This window comes from Chenopodium quinoa, unplaced genomic scaffold (assembly GCF_001683475.1).
Source record: "Chenopodium quinoa cultivar QQ74 unplaced genomic scaffold, ASM168347v1, whole genome shotgun sequence".
NCBI lineage: Eukaryota > Viridiplantae > Streptophyta > Magnoliopsida > Caryophyllales > Amaranthaceae > Chenopodium > Chenopodium quinoa.
The window spans coordinates 738,565-762,072 of NW_018743217.1; the positions used below are offsets into that span (position 1 = coordinate 738,565).

The 23,508-nt window shown below is 34.0% G+C and overlaps 4 protein-coding genes across 4 annotated transcripts; 2 read left to right on the plus strand and 2 right to left on the minus strand.

Moving 5' to 3' along the window:
* Window positions 1–1,269: 1,269 nt before the first annotated feature.
* LOC110734698 lies at window positions 1,270–5,030 on the minus strand. Its single transcript, XM_021914843.1, has 3 exons — window positions 3,545–5,030; window positions 3,148–3,363; window positions 1,270–1,841 (listed from the first exon to the last, which is right to left on the minus strand). Exons 1-3 carry the CDS (start codon window positions 3,716–3,718, stop codon window positions 1,605–1,607), a joined length of 627 nt encoding a protein of 208 aa, XP_021770535.1. The 5' UTR covers window positions 3,719–5,030; the 3' UTR covers window positions 1,270–1,604.
* On the minus strand, window positions 4,654–5,697 carry LOC110734672. The gene is made up of 2 exons (XM_021914813.1): window positions 5,304–5,697; window positions 4,654–5,195 (listed from the first exon to the last, which is right to left on the minus strand). The coding sequence occupies exons 1-2, from the start codon at window positions 5,695–5,697 to the stop codon at window positions 4,654–4,656; spliced, it is 936 nt and encodes a 311-aa protein (XP_021770505.1).
* A 7,878-nt stretch (window positions 5,698–13,575) lies between these two features.
* Window positions 13,576–19,005, plus strand: LOC110734673. Its single transcript, XM_021914814.1, has 10 exons — window positions 13,576–13,673; window positions 13,756–13,884; window positions 14,134–14,220; window positions 14,308–14,408; window positions 14,492–15,373; window positions 15,472–15,995; window positions 16,084–16,655; window positions 16,755–17,889; window positions 18,016–18,812; window positions 18,939–19,005. The coding sequence occupies exons 1-10, from the start codon at window positions 13,576–13,578 to the stop codon at window positions 19,003–19,005; spliced, it is 4,392 nt and encodes a 1,463-aa protein (XP_021770506.1).
* Window positions 19,006–19,504: 499 nt separating this feature from the next.
* LOC110734674 (replication protein A 70 kDa DNA-binding subunit B-like) lies at window positions 19,505–22,412 on the plus strand. The gene is made up of 10 exons (XM_021914815.1): window positions 19,505–19,579; window positions 20,467–20,626; window positions 20,709–20,841; window positions 21,054–21,162; window positions 21,245–21,372; window positions 21,449–21,527; window positions 21,607–21,718; window positions 21,797–21,972; window positions 22,046–22,160; window positions 22,275–22,412. The coding sequence occupies exons 2-10, from the start codon at window positions 20,483–20,485 to the stop codon at window positions 22,410–22,412; spliced, it is 1,134 nt and encodes a 377-aa protein (XP_021770507.1). The 5' UTR covers window positions 19,505–19,579; window positions 20,467–20,482.
* The last annotated feature ends 1,096 nt before the right edge of the window (window positions 22,413–23,508 follow it).

Below are 23,508 nucleotides of genomic sequence, written 5' to 3' on the forward strand. Positions count from 1 at the left end.
TGAAGCAATTTTGCAATAATTTGAAGAGAATTTCGTTCCGATTCGACGGTGTTGATGAGAGAGAAATTCTACAAAAATGAAGAAGATGGTTTTTAGAGAGAGAATAATTTGATATGGATAGTTTTTTTTTTTTACTGTGGTTAGTGGGGGTAGTTACTGTAGTTTGTGGGGGTAGGGGAAAAACGCAAAACGCTGCGTTTTGTAGGGGGTGTAGGTTATGGTACCTACACTAGGGTCTAGTGTATACTAATTACAATAAAACAACTTAATTAGAGCAATTGGACTTTAGTGTAAACGGCCCATGTGGTTGTGGGCCCTTTTAAGAAACCACAGAACCCGATTTCATATTAGGATTTTACTTTATTATATTTTTTTTATTAACAATTTCAAAGTGTCCACCTTATAACCATAATAAATCCTTTGTGTATTATTAAATGGAAAATTTTAATTATGTATAATGACATATGGTATTCAATTATTTTATCAAGGTACCATGAGATTTAAATAAGTTTAACTTAAGTTTCAAAAAGCAATAATTCTCCATGTTAATATAAAAGTAAGAGAATTTATTAATTTAATCATAAGAATTATATATAGAAACTAAAATGACAAAAGAATAATAAAGATACAATATCTATTCAATTATGCACTCAAGCATTTGTATGCTCAAACATTGCTTGCATAACACACAATGGGTACATATACTTCATGTGGAACGAATGTTATGTATGCATAACTTTAGCAGTATCTAAGTGTATCCGAGTATTTGTGATTAAATTTCTCTTCAAGATTGGGTGAGGGGTTACCATAGTCTTTAATTATCCTATTGAATATAGTTTTTATTCTATAGTCGCTAGTATAAGGTATTTGATCCATATATAAGAAATTGAACAAGTGATAGACAATTTTTTCTTCACCACTCATTAATATGTTGATGTTATATTCATATTAGTCTCTATCTATTAGTCATATAAGATATAACCTATACGAAATTTGTCTTGTAAAAAAAAAAGCCTAATTTTGCAATAAATGATGAAAAAAAGAAAAGATATCACATAGATTATATACTAAATATATCAACAATACATGTGTATACTGAAGCGATGTGTGAATATAATACAATGAGAGATAAGAATGTACTTGATTTTCCGTGACACGTGTAATGTATATGTCGTATGGCATCATCTAAGTGTGCCCGCTATTAATAGAATTTGAAAAAAAAAATTAAAGAAAATGTTGAAACTAAGGTAAAACAAATCAAATTTCTCCTCTTCTCAATACCTCATAGTCTATAATCTTTAATTATCCTTAACATTCTATATAAATAAGATTTGTAGCCATAACACAACATTTACATTCCAAATTAAATCCCAAGTAATAATTCCTCAATTTACAACAATTTCTATGTAAAATTATAAGTTGGTGCAAAATACAATTTTACATTTTGCACCCCGGTCAATAATAAGAATGGTTTATTTTTTCACAATTATGATACAAAAACACAAAAAGAAGATGGAAAAGGGTAGAAATAAAAGCATAATTAGCAGTAGGTAAATGATTAATTAACAAGGTTAAATTGATTAATTAATTAATTAAGTAATAAATCAAGACTTAAAAGGTGCTCGGTGAGGAATTCCTTTTCTTCTTCTTGAATTAGAAGGAGGTGGAGGCGGCGTGGGCGGGTAAATGTCTTGTTGTGAGCCTTCACGCAAAGCTTCTCTTTCTCTCCTACTTGATGTATTTGTATTACTATTCATTGTCATTGATATTCCTACTTCACCTTTATTATTGTTCCCTTCTATAGCAAAGCTTGCATTTCCATTCCTTCTCACTCCTACAAGCTAAAACCATTTCAATCCATCAAAATTAAAATATTAAAAACATAATCATATTAAATTTAAGCAATAAACAATAAGATCTATCAAGGACATGGTCACACATTAGGTGAAGTATATTATTGGAGTAATCATTTGAAATATCGAACATTATTGATCAATACATATCCAATTAGTATAACCACCCATCTTAAGTTGCTAGAGTGGTTGTATAATACACCATTTTTCTTCTTTTGTCTTTAAAAGTTATTCTTGTTTTAACTTTTTCTTGTGAGATAGTGACTATTGTCAAAATAGAACAGACTGTAAGTGACTAAGAAATAGTATATAGCATAAGCTAAAGAAAACGGGAGAGCTTGAAAAAATGGAGCATAAGTCATGGTTATTATATGGGAGAGCCCTAAAATGGGGTTACTTGAAAATGTAAATAAGAATTTATAAGAAAATGTAAAATTTGTAGTGTTAGCAAGAATTTGATCATAACAAATTACCACTTGATATGACATAATAAGTTATAACACATCAAAAATAGCCAAGGCAAGCAAACACACAAGTACTAAAAAAGAAATTCCAAAAATGTAGAGAAACTCAACTTTACGTTAACAATGTTAAATATAATAAGTATTTGTTATTTGGTTAGGTTGCATGATGGAGATAGCAATGGTGTGACAATGCATGTGAGGATTGTTAATGATCATCAATGGTGAACTTTATACATAATAATACTCCAATCAACTTATTATATATGATGGTGATTTATCTTTTTATTTCCTCCTTTTTTTTTTCATTTCCCTTTTAAAGACTTGCATCATGTGGGTCATTTATTTCATGATCCATGTGGGCATGAGATCATCACCATTAGATGGGTTGTCAATATTACATTTTAATCAACATTATTTAATAATTAATTAACTAATTATACATTTTATAAAAATTTAATTGAATTTCACAATCGTATTATATCATGAATGTGATATACAACTTTTTTTTAATTCAAGTATTATCCTAATTTAACCCCCCCCCCCCTTTTTATAATTACTACAATGAGAATGCCAATATAAAAGAAAATAATTCTCTTGAGCTTCTCTATAAAATAAAATGTACAGAATAATTAATTTCGGGCTAAGATTTTTCAAGACAATAATTAATTAATTACCATATACTCGAGTACAAATAGTAATTATATTTATATTTTTTTAAAAAAAATTGCAACAATAAAATTAAAAAGGACTTGAAAAAAACTTCATTCACTTAATTATGTGCAAAGATTTTTTTTTTTTTAAAAAAAGAATGGAGTAAAAAATAATTATACCTTGCAACCCAAAGAGCAAAAGCGAAAAGGGTCTAAAAGACTTCTCCCACAAATCTCACACAAATGAGCAACACCTTTACCAGCTTTAGGTTGAGGCCTTTGATTTAGAAACATTACTCTCGCACTGTTAATCACATACGTTTGTACTCCATTTATGTCCATCATCTTCTGTACATCTCCTACTCTTACTACATCGTGGTACGACGATCGCCTTATCTATTACAAAATCATTTATACATTTATAAATTAACAGCATTATCGTATTCAGTATTATCATACCCATAATAATGGGATAGGAGTAGGGTGAGGGGGTGACCCCGCCCTGGCTCTCTGTCCGTAATTAATAGTCACATTTCCATTAATTAAAATAATAATGAATTCGAAAAAAGTAACCAACCTGGATGACTTGATGATCCTTATGCCGGGATGATCGGCAATAGTAGCAGAAAGCATCACAATGGCAGTCCAAACAAAACATGTTACATTCGCTCCTAGCGGCGTCGCCGTGGATTCGGCAAATGTGGAAGAATGTAGTGCCTAGCATTGGCTCTAACCATGGAGGGATTGACATTGCTGCCGCTGATGATGAAAATATGAGATTATGGGAATGAATAAAATTTGAGGTGGGTGTAAATCTTTTTATTATTTAGCTAAATGTATGTATACAATTTAATGTGTGTATATAAAAGTGAGATTGTACATTCAATAATTAAGATAATAAAAATAATAATAACAAGAATAAAGAAGTAAAAAGAAAAGGTGTGTTTAGGTGAATGATTGGCATTACCATTATAAGAGAGAGCTAAGTATAATTGGAGGGAAAGAGAACAATAAAAATGAGGAAAAAGGAAAAGAAAAGGTGTGTTTGGATTCTCAAAAATTAATAGGGGAATTTTCATTAAATTTAAGAGAGAAAATAAAGGAAAATTAAAGGAGACTTAAACAAACTGCAACTTAAAATTCAACAACAAAGCAACGCCTCATACAAGGGGACAAAGGGTCATGAAACAAAGGAATAGAGGTAATTGGGAAATCAGCGGTTGAGATTGAGTGTGGTGGATGAAGTGTAGTGTCAACCGTTTGATGGAGATAGGAGGAGAGAGAAAATGTGAATGAGTTTGGCGCTTACGCTACTTTTTGGATCTTTTCTTTGCGTTGGCATTTGGGAAGGATTTGAGGGGAGTGGGTTTAGCAAACGTATGGGCATTTTTAAACTATTCTCTTTCTCTTTCTCTTTCTCTTCTCCATAATTATGATTCCTATATCATTGGATTTGGATTGTTTCTATGGAAGATAATGATGGACTAGTTTAAGAATTTTATCGGTTTTTTTTTTTTAATGTTGTTGATGTAGTGTTACTTACAAGTTATGATCAATGAAATAAACACAGTGTTGCTTTATGAGATTTGATCAGTTTTATGTTATTTTATTTTATTTTATTTTTTTTTTGACGAAGAGCTATCAAATAAAAGAAAACAAACAAATACAACATATGTCAACGAAAAACTAAAACAAAAAATACAACAACTGACGACGTCGGGCCCAACCAGCTAACCAGTGAGCAGGAGTAACCCACAAACAAGGAACCTTTTGAACCTGGCAAACCAAAAGGGAATGAACTAAAGCCCGCATCTCTTGAATGAGCCACCAAGCCGAAATTTCCATTGACCCAGAAGAAGGAAAAAGAGCAAGGAGGGCAGCACAATCTGTATAAACCTGGATTTTCAAGAAGCCTCTATGGATAGCAAACTCCAAACCCCAAACACAAGCTTGAAGCTCAGACTGCAACGCTGGACTTGCCATAAAAGCCCGACATCCACCTCCTAGTACCTCAGAAGAATAAAGCTCACGGACTAGCCAGCCTGCTCCGGCCCTATAAGTAGAACAATCCCAGGCCCCATCTATGATTAAACAAGTCGTTGGAGAGATATTAGGTAACCCTCGCAGACAATGCCACCGGACATCCTGCTTAGCCTCCAAAAAAACCAAACAAGTAGATTTCGAATACCTCTTCCAAGTTTGAGCCTGCATAGCACGAAGCAACCACTCTGACGCCAAACCAATGATAGTCCCATGCAACCAAACAACTTTCCTAAACCTCGGATGATTACGAGAAATCCAAATCGCCTAGAGAAGAGCAAATAATGAAGCAATACCCTTCCAATCCTTTAATGACGAAAAATGAGAAATTGTACGCAAGAACCAAACACCAAACGAAGGAAATTGCATAAGATCCCATTGAATGCCCAACGCTTCAGGAAGCCAAAGACTGCAGATAACAGGACAATCTCTGAATGTATGAGACACAGATTCCACTTCCACATGACAAAAAGCACAAACTGGATCAATAGGGAGACCTCGAGCATGAAGAATAGTCGCTAAAGGAAGAGCGTCATGCAGCAATTTCCAACCAAATATTTTCCATCTAGGAAGAATTGGTAAAGCCCAAAACTTCCTCCACCATGATGGAGAAACTTGAGATTGACTACTAGACAAGACCCTAGGCTCACAAAGAAGTGTGTAACCAGATTTTGTTGAAAAAAAAACCATCCCTAATGAACTTCTAGTACACAAAATCATCCATCAACCACACTGGCCGATCCAACGAAAGAATTCTAGCAGCAGAGATAGAATCAAACAGGCCATGAATAACAGAAGCATCCCACGCGCAAGAACGTGGATCAAGTAAAGAAGACACAAGAGTCAGTCGAACCGACTCAGCCGGAAGAACCTTAAAATGAACCAGCCCCCCCCCCCCCCGGAACCCAGGAATTCTCCAAAATACGAACACAAGACCCTGAACCAACCTTCCAAAATAGACCCTTCGACAACACTGAAAATCCCGACACAAGACTCCTACAACCCCAAGAGGGACGAGAAACCGAGATCGAACCTATGGAATGAAGGGTCGGATATTTCGCAAACAGAAGCCGGGAAACCAACAATTAAGGGCACAGAATAAGCCTCCAACTCTGCTTAGCCAACAAGGAAGAGTTAAAAGGGGCAATACTGCGAATTCCCAATCCTCCTAAACCCTTTGGAAGATGGAGCAACAACGAAGAACGAAGAGCTAATCCTCGATTAGAAGAAGAGGACTTCCACCAAAACCTGGCTAACAAATTATCCATTTTTGAACATATAGAATCGAGAATTTTGAAAACAGACAAAATATTATTAAAGGAGGCAATGAGCACTGAGTTTATTATAACAAGCTTCGCCGCCGGCGAAAGCTGCAGAGCAGCAAAGACCTGTAAGCGTTCGGCCACCTTGTCCAAGAGGAACCCAAACTCAGAGCATTTACTACGGCCTAAATCAATAGGAACCCCCAGATAAGAACCCAATCTAGATTCAGAACGCATTTTCAAACAACCAGAAAGATAAGCCCGATAATCCTCTGGAGTATTAGGACTAAACTTGACAAATGACTTCTGCAAATTAAGCATTTGTCCTGAAATATCACAGAATGCAGAAAGCACATTCAACACCTGTTCACACGCAGGAGGAGAGACCTTTAGATTCTGCCTTACGAAGCATAGCATGTTACCCTATTTTATTCCAAAATAAATGAAATAATCAACTTAACACACATGTTAATGTACTGACCTAAACTTATAGATATACAATAAATATAATAGTTGAGAGTAAGTCTTGTATGTAGCTAGCCACACGATTTGACCACATTAATTTATAATGGTAATCTTCATTTATATGTATGACTAACCTCATTTTTTTATAAGAGTAACTTCATGTTGTTCATAAAAGTAACCCAAATTCATTATACGAATGAATTCAAGTAATTTACAAATAAGTAACTTCATTTTTTCATTCAAGTAACTCCTATTATTTTGTATTAAACATTTTTTTTAAACCCTTATATCACATTTAAGTAACCTACATACGCGTTATGGTAACCCCACTTGCTCATCATTGTAACCTTGCCCCCTATTCCTTAATTAATTGTCTTGTATGTGATTAGGGGTGAAAGTTCGGTTTGCGGTTTGGATTATAGCCAAAACCAAATCCAATCCGAATTAATTTGGTTTCGGAAATCTCAATCCGAATCCAAATCGAATTAAGATTCAATTCAACCCTATCCAAACCAATTAATTCGGTTTTCAAATTAGAATCCAATCTAAATCGAAATTTGTTCCCTTCTTTTGCAAAATTCAAACCCGAAACTCGAACTTCACCCAAAAAATCCCTACAATAATTTCTTGTTAACTACATTTTTGTGAGAGAGTAAAATATTGAGAAAAGGAGAATTGAGAATTAGTTTTTTTTTCAAAGTTTATATATGGAAAGGGAAAGTGGTTGGATAATTTAAAAAAAGAAATTGGGCTACAAGTATTGGGTTGAAATTCGGTTAGTGATTCGGTTTTCGGTTTTATTAAACCCCAAACCGAATCCAATCCGTAATCCATATTCTTTAATTTTTCCAACACGAATTCAAAAAAAATCCAAACCGAATTACTAATTCGGTATGGTTTTTTGTTTGGTTCGTTTTTAATTCGAATTACTTTCACCCCTACATGTGATTATGTGAAGCGACTACACCATGTGGCTAGCCACATATAAGACTTTGTGAATAGTTGATATTATGAAACTTTATAATTAAAATTAACTAGATGAAGCGCGTGCAATGCACGGTTTGTTAGTATTTTTCTTAAAAAATATTTTTCATATTTATGTGATTTTTGTTATTATATTAGCTTTACAAAATTAGATAAAATTCCTAATCTCAAAAGATAATATTTAGTATTTAATTAATCTAAACTTTGGTATCTCATTCGTCAATTTTGCTTACATGACATTTGAATTATTTAATTGTAAAAGAAATTAATAATCTCTTATTTAATTGGTTACAACTTAAATTTATAATCCTACATGACGCACTAAGAAAATTAAATCCTACGTGGCTCTCTAAAAACTCAGAGAAAAACTCCCCTTTATATATATATATATATATATATATATATATATATATATATATATATATATATATATATATATATATATATATATATATATTAGATTCTTATATGTGGCTAACCATATAATATGACCACTTCATTTATAGGAAAATTTGCAAATTACAACCATTTAAAATTTGTATTTTGTAAATTGCTGCCATTTAATTTTTTATTTTTTGCAAATTGTAGCCCAAAAGTTTGTATAAATTGTAAATGGCAGCCCAATTCAACTTTTTTATCAGTTCACTTGTCGAAAAATCTTTGTTTAAGGTTTTAGGGGCTATTTTAGTCCTTAAGGATTCGAATTGAGCTCGGAATTAGCAAAAAAAATAACGTAAGTGTCTCATTTTTACAGTTTCTCACAAATTGATATATTTTTGTTACGCAAAACAAGGCACTTATGTTAATTTTTTTGCTAATTTCGAGCTCAATTAGGTCCCTTAAGAACTAAAATGACCCCTAAAACCTTAACCGAAGATTTTTCGACGTGTAAATCGATGTAAAGGTTGAATTGGGCTGCAATTTATACGAACTTTTGGGCTGCAATTTGCAAAAAAAAAAAAAAAAAAAAAAAAAAAAAAAAAAAAAAAAAAGCTGCAATTTGCAAAATACGAACTTTAAATGGCTAGAATTTGCAAATTTTCCTCATATATAATCAATTAATTAATTACTGGGGTGGTGGCGATGATCAAATGGGGTTACCTTATTGGATAAGGGGTTACTTCAACGGAAAAATGGGGTACTCTTATAAACAAGGGGATTTATTACTTTAATAGTCAAAATAAAAGAAAAAGGGTTAATCGAACAAACAAATGAGATTACTTATATTTCTAATTAATTGATATTACTTGTACTTCGTATATTATATTGGGGTTATTCTTATGGGAAGATTGATGTGGTTACTCATACTAACATATAATGATTATTTTTATAAATAACCGTGGTCACACAATATGGCTGCCTAGACATAAGACTTAGGCCCTGTTTGATTCACTTTAATTTTGTTTAACTGAAATTATTATTACTGATCTGAACTTATTTTTACTGAACTGAAATTATTTTAACTGAACTGATATTATTTTTACTGATTTTCTATTATAATTCTTCTTTAAGAAAACTGAATTTTTACTGAACTGAACTTATTTTTACTGAACTGAAATTATTTTTACTGAACTGAAATTAATTTTAATGAACTGAACTTATTTTTACTGAACTGAAATTATTTTTACTTAATATTATTTTTTAAGGTGAACAAAACAGGGCCTTATTTATTACTCCCTCCGTTTCATCATGTTAGTCCCATATGAAATCAATCACATAAAATAAGAAAACAAATATATTTGGAATTTAATAATAAAGTACAACAAATTTCATAATTTGTTTACCTTATTTAACTTTTTTTATTTTTCATTAGGAAAGCACAAGTCATAATTGCATAATTTAAGGTAAAATTTTCCTTACTTAGAGTCATGTCATCAATCCACAAAAAAATCAAGTTATAAATGAAATATATTTAATATGGGTAGATCTTTTTAAAACACCCAAAATAGTATATAGGACTAACATTATGAAAAGGAGGGATTAGTATTTATTTAACGACATATATTATTAATACGTTATAAAAAACAATGGCTAAAATTAGTAAATAACACCATAACCCTTTATAAAAGCCAAATTGGGGTGGGGAATTTTTGCTTTTAGGATTTTCCTTATGAACAGTGTGAGGACGGATTTGCCCCTGTCACATTTTTTTTTTTGTTCTGCTGCAATGGTTCTCTTCCTTTTTTGCCCTCTTGCTTTCTTGCTGCTTCTTTCTTTACAAAAAAAAAAAAAACTTTTTGGTGTGCTGGCAGGTGATGGAGGTACACGTGTGGTGACAAGTTGAAGAGATGGTAGATTGAAGATGTTTACACGTGGTTTTATGAAGACAATCAAGTTTAGCTTAGGATTAGTGCATAGAGAAAGCTACTGATTTTCTTGATATGTTTTGTGTACTTATGATTTTGGTTTTGCTTGTAATCTTGAATCAAATTGCATAAAAATATTGGGTTTGATGTTGGGTTTTCTTGTCAATGTATAAAATGATTTACACATTGTATTAAATCTTCATCTCATTATTATCTCATTATGATTGTTTTGATGCATAACTATATAATATTGCTTGTAAAATGTATAATTTAAACATTTTGATTAGCATGGTCTTATTGTTTTATTATTAGTCGGGAATTTCTGATTGTATGTCATTTAACATTGCTGTTAGAGAATCTTCATCTCATTATTATCTCATTATGTTTGTTTTTGATGCATAATTATATAATATTGCTTGTATAATGTATAATTTAAACATTTTGATTAGCATGGTCTTATTGTTTTATTATTATTAGTTGAGAATTTCTGATTGCATGTCATTTAACATTGCTGTCAGAGAATTGCTTAACATTGCTGTTAGAGAATTGCTAATGAATTTGTACAGAATATTGGATTGATACTAATTACTATTTTTGTATTATGTACTACTGATGAATTTGTATTATGTATGTCTTTGGTTTCAAAAAAAAGTTCCATTGTAAAAGGGGTGTAGATAATAAGTAATGTAGCCCATTATATTGTGGTTATTTGGCTATTAGCTGGATAATAAGATGAGGTGCAGAAAGAGATTGTTTTTGGGAGTTCCAAGTAAGGTGCAATTGCTTATCCAGTGGTTATTCGGCTATAATCTAGATATTAAGGTGGGTTGTATCTCCCAAGTTATTATTCAGTGGATTTTCAGGTGTCTTCGCATGCTACTTGATCTTGTACTTGAAGGTCTTATGCTGTGGTGTTGCCATGTATAAAAGCCACTTATGTTATGGTGACTAATTACCAAAACAAAGGCAAGAAAAAGGGGAAAAAAACGGGGGGTGAAAGGAAAATATAAGAATTTGGTAATAACATATTAGATTATTTTCAATTATTATGCTATACAATGTTCACTAATTTGACTTAAATTGCACAGCATTGTACAGAAACAATATTGTATTACCTCTTGATGTACTGCTCTGATATCACATTAAAATTGGGCTCAAATTATTGACTTTCAAAGAACAAATTCATTGATAACCAAAGCTTGTACTGATTGAACTTGCAATATGGACTTTTGATTATTTTTGTTTATGAATTTAAGGGGTTTATGGATGGACAAATTTATATCTGGTTTTGATGCTTCTATTTGTTATTATATCAGATGATGATTTGATCATTGTTTAGATTAGCATTATTTTGATAATTGCTTAGTCAAGGAAATCAAAATTTTTGATCTTTTGAATTAATAATATTGTTATAGTGCATATTTGTTGGTATATATTATGCAAATAATTTTGTTGGTTTTATTATGCTGACTGTTTTTAGTTTGTTTACCTTTTTTTTTGTGCTGGTTGTGTGGGATGCTATGTAAATAATTTTGTTGGGTTGATTATTGTTTTTTTTTTTAGGTTCTGATTATGGTCATTGCTTTGTTTTGCTATGTTGTAATCTATTGTTTTGCTTATATTCTGGGTTGCTTAAAGGATATTTGGTTAATTTGTTCTTTGTTGTTTTTGGTTGTTTATGTAGGTATCCAGCATCTAAGGTGGCAGTTTTTGGTGCTTCAGAACCTGCTATATGTGTTTATGCTTTCTTATTTGTGTTGCTATTTAGATTAATCTGAATAAGGTGTGATTGTGTTACAGTATATCTTGATTTGTTTTAGGGTTTTTGTCTTCTATGTTCTTATAGTGCTATGAGATGTTAGTTTGATTGCTGTTAGTAGGTATGCATGCGTGGTTACCATAAGGATTATTTGTTAAGGGTGTGGTCGGGTTTATATAGTGAAGCTATGTGTGTACATTAGAGCATTTCTAAGGGTTATAAGTTGCTTAGGTGATGTTTTGTGGCTGCTTAGCTTCTGATGGTATACATTGATCATGGCCACAGGTTATGGGGACAGAGCCATTGAAAGTTGCCATTTCTTTTCAATGCTTGTTGAATCAGGTTATTGATTTCCTAAAGCTAGCACCACCTGTTTACCGTTTAACTGGTGAATCTGGGAATGCTGTTGAACTTTCTCTTGTGACTGGTTGTATTCTCTCCCCTTATACGTTTGAGGGTGGCTCTGCTCTGACCTTGGATGCTTCCCGTGAAAATGCTGCTGAACAAGCTGTTCGTTTTTTACGAGCAGACAATGGGTTGCTGATTCATGATTTAACTGCGGATGCTATGTATAGGCTTGATTTATGTGCTTTTCTTTATGAGATGAAGCGCATTGCATTGAACTCGCAGAATAAGCCTTTGCCAAAGGGTGTGGCTAAGTGGCCTGTTCCGCCAGCCAAGCTTACTGGAGATAAGTGCATATGCATTAACTACATAGATGTGTTGCGTGTTTTGGTTGTTGCAACTAAATCAAGGGTTTCTGGTGTGGAGGTTGCTGAACTTTCTGCAGGAAAGTGGGTGTCTTGGCTGACAGTGTTTTTTGGTGACAATGTTTGTTTGGAATGTGTTTAGTGCTTTGTCCAGTACTTGCAAGGAAGCAAAGCAAGATGCTGCTAAGCGGGCTGTTAAGGTCTTGCGCATTCGCTACAATGTCGACATAATTGATCTTAATTATGGAAAAGGGGTTTACTCTGGTATTAAGTGTGCATTGGCTAGGGAGAGCTATATGTCAGTTAGGGAACGTGCACTTGGAAAGCAAGGAGAGCTGCATTTAGCTCCTTATATTGGTGGAAGTGACTGCCTCACGCCTCAGTCAGGCTATCATAGGATCCCAACTCCTGCCTTACCTCCAGCAGCCCCTGCCAAGCCAAAGGCTTCTTCTTCATTTGGCCAGCATGCTGCTGCACGCTCTGCTCCGATACCTGATGGCTTATTTGTTCCAGTTCCAAATGACTTGGAAACTGTGTTTAAGCGTAGGAAGATTTAGATTAGCTTGGATTGAAACTTGTAATTCAGCTGGGAATTTGTAGTACTTAATCTAAGAGTCTATGTTAGGTTGGCATAATGTGTTGTTTTTTGTGTGGAAATTGTATTGCTAAGTCATCCCAGCTTGCTTTTGCCTTTCTTTGTAGTGTTAGCTAATGGGATGTAATCTTATGGTTTAAGACAGTGTCTTTGTATGCAATGCAGTGTTGCTTTAATTGAATGGAATTATCTATGTTGGTTCTCTCTTTTGTATATCTTGCTGTATTCTTTCATTATTATCATGTTGTACATATTAGTTGCTGTTCTTTTATTTATGCATTCTTATTTCTTTTGAATTTTGCAAGCCTTGCAGAATACGGGCAAACATTAATTTGTTTCAATTCAAGTTGTTGACTCAGTTTATTATTTCATGGGTATGATTTTGGCCTTAATTTAGCCTTTAAAAAAAACACAGATTACATAGAACTTTTCTGTAAGGATTTAAATAGTCCTGTATCTGATTATTTCTAAAATGCTTTAAAAATATATGACAGAAAAAGCTAAAAGTTATGGGACTTACGTAAGGCAGCGTGCTAGCAAACGCTCACTTGTAATTGATGCTCTTTCAGAACTAAGTGGAATCAGGTTGGGCTGAGTTATTAAGTTTGTAGCTTTATACGTGAAATGGTTCAGCACTAAATTACAGTTACATGTTTATTATTGTTAGAGATGGTCAGGTGGTTGACAACAATGCAAAGAAGGCACGCATGAACAATGGCAAGAAAAAGATAAATGCCAATGCAGCTCCTGAGCAGCCTAATTCAAGGAAATCCAGTGAGATTTTTGATCTGGCATTGTTTTTGCTTAAGTGTTATCTGTTTAGTCATTGCTAACCTATGATTTACAATGTTATAGAGGGAGCAATCAATGGGGATAATCAGGTGGCTGACAATATTATGAGGAAAGCGTGTACTAATACTAAGAAGAAGAAAAAAACAGTTTCAGGATAGGAAGTTAAACAATCTTCTCCAAGGAAAGCAAGTAAGTATCTTTGTTTAATTGTGTAAGTTTATAGATGAGATTTGTACTGTGGTTTGTTTGACAGTGTCAGGTTTTTTATTATAGAAGGAGCAATTGTTGCTGTTACTTACTTAGAGCCAATAAATGGATTATCATTAATGGACTCTGTAAGGTTGTCATTTTCCATTAACTATTAATATTAGCTAATAGAATTTACAAGTTCTTTGTCTTATTGTTGTGTTTGTATTTGTGACATTAGTGAGGTTGGAGAGAGCAGTGCGCAGGGTGCACTTAGAAATCAAGCTAAACTAGGACAGCCTAAGGAAGCCAAAAAGAAGACACCTGCTCCAAAAAAGAAGAGTATGCATATTAGTTCATTCTTTATTTGATTAGTATATACTATTTGAGTTAGCCAGTTGTTGATTTTTAAATATTGCTTCCAGAAGAACCACTTGCTGCAATTGGCCAGCCACTTCCAACAGCTTCGTTACAGATGGAGGCTCCTCATGTCTGTCTTAAATGCGGAGCTAAGAAATTTCAATATAAATGGCTCCATTTTTGTTGTGGGAATGGAAGTATTAAGATTGCTTCAAACGATTTTCCTCCTGAACTTCATCGACTCTTTACATCTCAAGACGAGGATGCATTGCACTTTAGACAATATGTTCGCATGTACAATAGTTTGTTTGCATTTTGCTCACTTGGAGGTGATTATAATGCAAAGACTGAAAAGGGAATTTATGTCTTTTTGCTGCATGGGCAGATCTATCACAATTTGCCTGATTTACTTCCTGGAAATGAAAAGCCTAAGTACTTGCAGCTTTACTTCTATGATGCACGGTTTGAAGCTGTGACAAGATCAAAAGTGTTCCTTGAAGTTAGGAGAGACATAGTAGACATACTTATGCGCGTTACAAGTATAAATCCGTATGCTCGATTCTTCAGGTCATTGCGAGATCTTACTGTTACCCATAGTACACAGATTGTCATTAGTCAAAGCACAGTGTTAGACCAGCGAGTGTATAATGCACCTTCCACTGATGAGGTTGCTGCTATATGGCCAGATAGCATGTCTTCAAGCGAGTATAGTGGTCCGCATATAATTGTATCAGGGAAGTCTACTAGGAAGCATCGAATATGTCATTATTATGGATGCTATGACCCATTGCAGTACCCTCTGCTCTTCCCATATGGTGACTGTGGCTGGACTCAAGGTTTGAGAAAAACTTATAAAAGTACACAGAAGAAGGCTTTAATGGACGTTAGTCCTGTTTCTTCATGTGTCGTTCATTCAGAAGATAGTTTATTAGAACAAGAGGCTAATCGTAGGTTTTCAGTTGCACGTTGTTAATTTAGTTCATTTAGCTCTCATATGTGCATTAATTTATAACTTAACTAATGTGGCGTCTTTTTTGACATACAGGTTCAGCAGACTGTTCAGGCACCTCTAACAGGCATATTTCTGCTAGAGAATATTATGCTTATAAGTTGCAGATCAGGCCAGGGAACATGCTTCTTCTTGGAGGTCGCTGTTTCCAACAGTACATTGTTGATATGTATGTGAAGATTGAAAATACTAGACTTGATTTTTTTAGAAGGAATCAGCAAACAATCAGAGTAGATATGTATCAGGGTATCCTAGACACTGTTGATGATGGAGAGAAAAGTGCAAACAATATTGGCCGACGAGTTATTTTGCCACCTTCTTTCATTGGTGGGCCCCGTGATATGAAAAAACGCTATTTAAATGCTATGGCACTTGTTCAGCGGTTTGGCAAGCCTGATCTTTTTGTTACTATGACATGTAACGCTAACTGGCCAGAGATAACAGCTGAACTTGCTGACACTGAAACTGCAGCTGATCGTCCAGATGTTGTTGCTCGTGTATTCAGAAGTAAATTAATTGCTTTGAAAAAGCAAATCACAGAAGAGCAAGTTTTTGGAAAGGTTAGTGGCTATGGTGTATGTTGTAGAGTTCCAAAAAAGAGGTCTCCCACATGCTCATTTTCTTATTATCTTAGATCATGGGTACAAGCTTACTGGTCCTGCAGATTATGATACATTTGTTAGTGCAGAAATACCTTCTACTGATTCTCCTCAGTTGCGTAAAATTATACTCAAGCACATGATGCATGGCCCTTGTGGTAGCTTAAATCCAAAGTGTGGGTGCATGAAAAAGAAAGTTAAGGATGAATTTGCTTGTAAATATAATTATCCAAAGTCATATGTAGAAGAAACTACTACTAATGAGGATAGTTATCCATTATATAGAAGGCGGAACACAGGAGAACATGTTAGGATTCATGGTGCTAATCTTGATAATCGATGGGTTATCCCATATAATCCATACCTATCTTTATTATTTGATTGCCATTTAAATGTTGAGGTGTGCTCTACTATTCAAGCAGTGAAATATTTGTATGAGTATGTCTATAAGGGCCATGACCGTGTTTCTTTTAATGTTGCTGGAGAAGGCAATGAAGGTGTAGATGAGATTGAGAATTTTCAGGCTGGTAGATGGGTTTCTCCATGTGAGGCAGCCTGGAGAATATTTGGGTTTGATTTGTTTGAGATGACCCCTTCAGTCATGTTGTTACCTGTGCACATGTAAAATATGCAAACTGTTTACATGAGGGCTCATGAACAGCTTGATTCAGTCATTGGAAATGAAAAGAGGTGAAAAACTGCTTTGACTGAATTTTTTAGCAAAAATGCATCTCTGCCTAGAGGCACAGGCCTTACATATACTGGAATGATTACAGAATACAGATGGGATAGCAGCAATAAGGAGTGGATTAAGAGAAGTTATAAAAAGAATAATGTAGGTCGGATGGCTTTTGTTGTTCCTTCAGAAGGTGAGCGTTTCTTCTTGCACTTGTTGCTGGGTAAAGTTAAAAGTCCTATTTCATTTGACCATCTAAAAACTGTTTGTGGAGTTTTATACTCAACATTTCAAGAAGCTGCTATTAAGCTGGGATTGTTTCAAGAAGACAATGCCATCACTGCATGTTTGGAGGAGGCAGCAGAAGCTCAAATGCCTTCAGAGATGAGGCAACTCTTTGCAACCCTGTTAATATTCTGCCAGCCAAGTAATCCAAATGCACTTTGGTTGCGCTTCTATAGTTCTTTATCTGAAGACTTCAAGCATAAATATCCAGACTGCCCATCTAAAGTAAAGAGTTTGACTGTGAAAGAGTTAAAGAGCAGCTTAGAAGCAATGGGGAAAACGTTGGAATATTTTGAATTAGGCCACTTAGTAGAGGAAGCGCAAGATGGGATGCGTGTGACAAGAGATATTGCAGATGCGTTAGAAGCACCTATTCCTCCAGAGTGTCTTGATTGTCGAGACAAATTAAATGCAGCTCAGGCAGCTGCATTTAACAGTATTATGTGTTATATTCAAGATGGCAAACCAGGGTGTTTCTTTGTGGATGGTCCTGGTGGAACTGGGAAAACTTTCTTATATAATGTTTTATATGCTGAGGTCCGTTTGGCAGGAAAAATAGTTTTGCCAACAGCTACATCAGGTATTGCAGCATCTAATATTCCTTCTGGCAGAACAACACACTCAAGATTTAAGATACCATTAGATTCTGAAATATCACTTGCTTGTGATGTTCCTAAGCAAGGAAGTTTGGCTGCTTTGATAAAAGAGGTTGTTCTTATTATTTGGGATGAGGCTTCAATGGCACGGCGAGAAAACATTGAATCATTAGATCTATTACTTCGGGATCTTTGTTATCCTGATCAGCCTTTTGGTGGGAAGGTAATTGTTTTTGTAGGGGATTTTAGGCAAGTGTTGCCTATTCTGCCTCGTCGTACACAAAAGGAAGCTGTTGGTGTAAGTGTTCTTAGTTCCTACATTTGGCCTATTTTGACAAAATTCCGATTAACAGAAAACATAAGAGCTAGAGAAGATCTGGTGTATTCAGCTTTTTTGCTTGCTCTTGGAAATGGACAATTATAGTTAGTTGAAAGTGCTTATGTTCAGATTCCACAACACATTATTAGGTATTATGCTATGAATGATGATCCTGTTTCTGAGTTGGCTGCTACAATTTTCCCTGAAATTTCTGTTCCTGGGTTTGATAGCAATATTTTTAATGAACGTGCAATTCTTACACCAATGAATGAGGATGTTGATACCATCAATGAATATATGATTAAATTGTTTCCAGGCACATCTACTGTGTATGAAAGCTATGATTCAATACTTGATGACAGTTGTACACTGTATCCTACTGAATTTCTAAACACGCTTTGTCCGGGAGGAATGAGTCCTCAACAGCTTGAACTGAAGATAGGAAGCCCTGTTATTTTGATGCGCAATTTAGCGCCTTCTAAGGGCATGTGTAATGGCACTCGTCTTATCTGTAGACGCTTTCTTCCTAATTCAATTATTTGTGAAATAGTATTAGGTCATTATAAAGGGACCTTATATTTTGTGCCACGGGTTAACTTAAGACCCTCATCTTCTTGTAAGTATCCTTTTCAGTTTGAACGCAAGCAATTCCCACTGAAGTTAAGTTTTGCTATGACAATAAACAAGTCTCAAGGGCAAACATTAAGCCAAGTACTGATATACTTGCCACAACCTTGCTTTTCTCATGGTCAATTATATGTGGCCCTTTCTCGTGCCAAGAAATCTGATAATGTAACTGTCTATACACCCCAGCCACCAGCAACCTGTACTGGAAGCAGTGTCAAGAATATCGTATCATATGATGTGCTACGATTGGCTAATATTATTACATGTGAAGTTTGGTAAGTTAAGTTATTTTTAATTATGATATCTTCTTTACATTGACTAATTTAGCCATTTTAGAATTGTTATTTTTAGTTTTATATATTGACTTGATCTTATTTCTTGAATTTGCAGACATTATGTAGGTTTATTTATGAGCATAATTTACTTGCTGAGGCTATTGCATTTCACAAGTTAGCTTATAACATTTGAACTTATTTTAGAAATATACGACCGCTTTTGGTTAGATATGTGGTTGTAACTTTTGCCAAATTAATGATGATTTTGCTTATGATATGTAGGTTGTTTATATTTGACTTCTTATATATTTATATTTACTTCTTTTGTATTGTTGCAGTGTAAATTTATATTTAGCTATCACTAAATATTATATGCTTAGCTCTTCAAATTTAGATTTTTGAAACAGCAATAGATTATATGCAATGAATAATAAATATAGTAGTTTAGTATTAACATTATAGGTACAAAATATTTTAATAAAGTTTTATGGCAGAAAAGTCTAAATCAAATTAATCACATGTCTCAATAAAGTATATTCAAGTTGACATTACTTGTAATATTGGAGAACCTGAAAATGCAGCTCATTATTATCCAGGTAAAATAAAACCTTGCTTATTTCCAGTGGATATTACACAGGGTTACTTTTCTAACCTTATTAATTCATCTATTCTATATAAAGATTCCTTCTCTTGTCAAAACGTGAACATTCTTCTCTTTTAGAGCTAAGTTTTTTTGCAGATTATTCTCTCTGATTTCTGCTGCTAAGGTTAGTTCATTAATGGTTTTATATCATGATTTCTATACTATTCAATTCTGGTTTATTTGCATTTATTGTTATTTTCTGCTATAGTAAATTCCTTACCATATCTCAGTAGTTTAGCTGTTGTTGTTCTTTCACTTTTTAAAGAGCATATCTTTTGTTAGTCTTGCACAGAATAGCATGGCTTATTAATTGAGTTATAGAATAAAACCCTGATTTGATATCTTGCTATAATGCATTTAAGTTGTCCATGTTATATTGTTGAAGTTGTTAGGCTTGTTATGGCAGAAAATATAATGTTCCTGTGTGCTTGATACTTCTTTGTATTTATTAGTCATTCTATTTGAACTAATTTTTTGTCATTTTCATGTACTTTACTTACATGTCAAGCATCATTTGATGTAAATGAAATTTATAGTTGTACATGCTTGGTCATTGTTGTTTTAGTAACTGGATTGACTTTGTTCTGATTTTTTTTGGCTCCTACACAAGCTGCTGTAGATCTACACTTGCTGCTTGCTTTTTGTTGTTAGTTGTCTATATAATTAGGCTTCAGGATATGTAGTCTAATCATGATGGTTTGCTATTTTCATAAATATACATCTGAATTACTTGATGTAGTTATGTTAGGTTGATGCTGTTAGTTTCTTCATGCTGTGTTTAGTTCTTTTTCCTTGTTAATTTCTTAAGCACATGTAAGAGCTGTTAGGATTTTAATTAGTATTTAAGTAAGGGTGGTTGTGCACTATAACCCTAATGCATATGTCATACTTTAATTTGCTATTTATGTTTCTACATTATATTTGCATGCATGGAAGCATTCTTTTAATGCTTGTCTTATGACAAACTGCATAGCTTCCATCATGGACAACTATTGACTAGCACTTTTGTAGCATTGCTTAATAACAGATGAAGCCTCAATATGTTCCTCTGGATAAGTTAACTCCTAAGAACAAAAGGTACAAGATTAAGGTTAAGGTTAAGGAAAAGTCCCCAGCAAAGTATCCAGAGAATAAAAAAGCTTATCAAAAACTTGTTTTTGAGGATGATCAGGTATATTGTTGGCATTATATAATCCTTATATTACGTGTTTGTATTAAATATGATCTGATGTGCTTTTTAGGTGCACATACAGGGCAACAGAATAAGGGGAACTCTGTTTGATGATAAAATTGAGAATTTTGAAGGTATATTAGAACATGAGAAAGAATATGTGATAGCAGATGGACCAATCAGAAACACCAATCCAATGTACCGCCATAAAGAAGGTGAATATTACTTGTCATTTGGAGGCTCGACTGCAATTCAGCCTCTTAACCCTAATGATGGTCCTATTTTGCCAAACTACACTCCTATAGCTGAAGTGCCCCCAACCAGCAGTGAAGATGATCGCTTTGATACTTTTTGTTCTGTGATTTGTATTGTTTCTTATTTTATGACATGTTTTCTGATTTTATTGGCTTTCTAATAATTGATGCAGATATTCTTGGAGTTGTGATTTATTTGGAAGACACACGAAGGAAGAAAACTAACAACGGCTATGAATTTGATGTGCGTGATGTTGTAGTTGTTGATGATAGTATTCAGAAGTAAGTTTACATGGATGCATGTAGATAGTAAATAAGATTGCTACCTTGCATTTTCCTGTGCACTAATTTGTTATACTTATAGGCTTGGAGATGGACTTGTGATTTCTTTGTGTGGTGAGCTTGCAACTAAAGAATGTGCAAAACTGACTGCTTGGTGTGAATCTTTCATTATTGTCAGCTTTCGACATTTGCAACCAGCTCAGCACACTGGTGACAATCTATAATTTCTGTTTTGATTCAAACTCATTACTGAATAATCTATTCTAACTTTAATCTCTTAATGTAGGATTCTCATTGGCTTCATCTATGTCAACAACAATTGATACCAACCCCACTGGTCCAGAAGTTGATGCACTCAAGGCTTGGTGAGTAATTGTGCAGTATGAAATAAAACAATCATTTTCTGCAGTATTTGTTAACTTATATATATTTTATGTGCAATAGGATTCCGGAGAATGAAGATCGCATTTCTGATCACATGGGTCATCAGCTAACTCTTAGGGAAGGTGGCAGCTCTAATGTTATAATGACTATTAAAGATCTTAATAACAAAAAGGTAATCGTAAAATACCTTGCTGACTTAAGTGTTTATATCTTACATAGGTTACTCTCACATGTGTATGTTTGCTTGCAGTCAACTACAACCACAGCATATGAGCGCCATTGGCTCCAAGTTACCATTCCAAATGCTAAGAAAGAGGATGTGAATGCTCACATTGGATGTAATGGATGTGGAAAGCACTGTCCTAATGTTGAAACTTTCAAGTTTTACTGTGATGTATGCAAGGCTCAATGCATTGCAGAAAAGAGGTATATGCTTTCAAGCAAACAAAAAAAAAATTATTCATTTGTTTTATTCTTAACAATATTTATCAATCTACAGAGTGAGTGTTAGCTTCACTGCAGCTGATGACACTGGTAGTATTCGTTTAACTGCATATGGAAAGCAGTGTGAGACATTGCTAGGTCTGAAAGACACGGAGCTTATACAGAAAAAGGTAGAAAACACTATTTTGCACTTGAACTTCTTGCTGTAAAGTTGCATTCCAAGCTTCAATTTGACTGTAATTTATATATATATATTAACCATCATGTTGATATTGTATAAACAGATAACAGACTGGCCTGAATTCGAAGACATAGCTTCTCAATTAAAAGAAAAGCCCTTTAAGCTTGAAGTAGGGCCTACTGGTGCAATCAAGAGAATTGGCTACTTGAAATGGGTCGTAAAGTCTGTTGTGCGTGAGTAAGTGTTAGCTATTTCGCTTTTTGGCTTTTGGTAGGAATATGTTATAAAAGGGAACTGCTTTATCATTTTGAATGTGTTCCTGCTGGACACCTTTTGAGACATTTCTATGTTAAGCAGCCATACCATAAGCCTAAGTGTTTCGACATTGTTATGTACTTTTAAACTATTTTATCTTTGCTCAAGTACTGTGGTTTGAACCTTGCTAAGTAACTGCAGCTTGCTTATATGTACCTTGGCTTATTATTGTTGTATTTGCTACTGTGCATTAGGAATGATTACTGTCATTATTGATTGTATCTAATTTTGCATTGCTGTTTGGGTAATTAATTTATGGCCAAGCTCTTATAACAATAAACGGTTTAAAAAATCAATAAACAAATAGCCTGTTATGCTAGGCTTTGAAAAAAGAGGAAAAAGAACACGTAGTTACATGCCATTTTGTGAACATGATCATCTGATTCTTATCAGTAAAGCAATTGTATGTGACAAATACTAATTCTCAATTCATAGACAGTCAGTAGCATTAGTAACAAATCACATTAGTTTGCATTGATTATATTTTTAAAAAAAGATCATATTAAGGTACATAGCAACTTTTAACATAAAGAACGCTAGGCAAGTTATTTAGGAAAGCTTGATAAACTTTTGAACCGCATAGGCGATACATTACATACTAAAGAGAACTATGGCTTATAAAAGTACCCCCACCTTAATATGGACCATCATGAGAGGCATCACTCCCATTTGAGTATGATGGGCTAGAATGGTGATGAATTTCAGATCCAGGAATAAGAAGTTGAGCATTGAAGGTGCTGGTTTCTCCCTGAGTTTTTTGTGTTGCTTCATTTTCAACAGCATTAATAGAACTCCCTCTCTTAGAACTAGGCTGCTTATCTTCAGGTTCACCAAAACAAAGAGCAGCAATAATGGCTTCTAGCTCTCCTACCTTCTGTTCAAGATACCTAACCCGTTCTTCCACCATTTCCAGACTGATTTGCTTGGCTGCCTGACATTGACCCCTGCCATCAGACTTCTTTTTACCTTTGCTTGCCATAGAAACAAAGTGAATTCTAGCAGAGTTAAGTAGATTTTTAAAT

Bases quoted from the DNA above. Each gene is read 5' to 3' on its own strand.
- LOC110734698 (XM_021914843.1), bottom strand. From the start codon at position 3,718: ATGTCAATCCCTCCATGGTTAGAGCCAATGCTAGGCACTACATTCTTC. The intron at 3,364-3,544 runs GTTGGTTACTTT...ATTTTGTAATAG, and splicing joins AGGATCATCAAGTCATCCAG to ATAAGGCGATCGTCGTACCA. The intron at 1,842-3,147 runs GTATAATTATTT...AAATGGTTTTAG, and splicing joins TTTGCTCTTTGGGTTGCAAG to CTTGTAGGAGTGAGAAGGAA.
- LOC110734672 (XM_021914813.1), bottom strand. From the start codon at position 5,697: ATGGTTTTTTTTTCAACAAAATCTGGTTACACACTTCTTTGTGAGCCT. The intron at 5,196-5,303 runs GTATTGCTTCAT...GTTTGGCGTCAG, and splicing joins GTCATTAAAGGATTGGAAGG to AGTGGTTGCTTCGTGCTATG.
- LOC110734673 (XM_021914814.1), top strand. From the start codon at position 13,576: ATGACAGAAAAAGCTAAAAGTTATGGGACTTACGTAAGGCAGCGTGCT. The intron at 14,221-14,307 runs GTTGTCATTTTC...TTGTGACATTAG, and splicing joins TCATTAATGGACTCTGTAAG to TGAGGTTGGAGAGAGCAGTG. The intron at 15,374-15,471 runs GTAGGTTTTCAG...TTTGACATACAG, and splicing joins ATTAGAACAAGAGGCTAATC to GTTCAGCAGACTGTTCAGGC.
- LOC110734674 (XM_021914815.1), top strand. From the start codon at position 20,483: ATGAAGCCTCAATATGTTCCTCTGGATAAGTTAACTCCTAAGAACAAA. The intron at 20,842-21,053 runs GTGAATATTACT...TAATTGATGCAG, and splicing joins AATGTACCGCCATAAAGAAG to ATATTCTTGGAGTTGTGATT. The intron at 21,373-21,448 runs GTGACAATCTAT...CTCTTAATGTAG, and splicing joins GCAACCAGCTCAGCACACTG to GATTCTCATTGGCTTCATCT.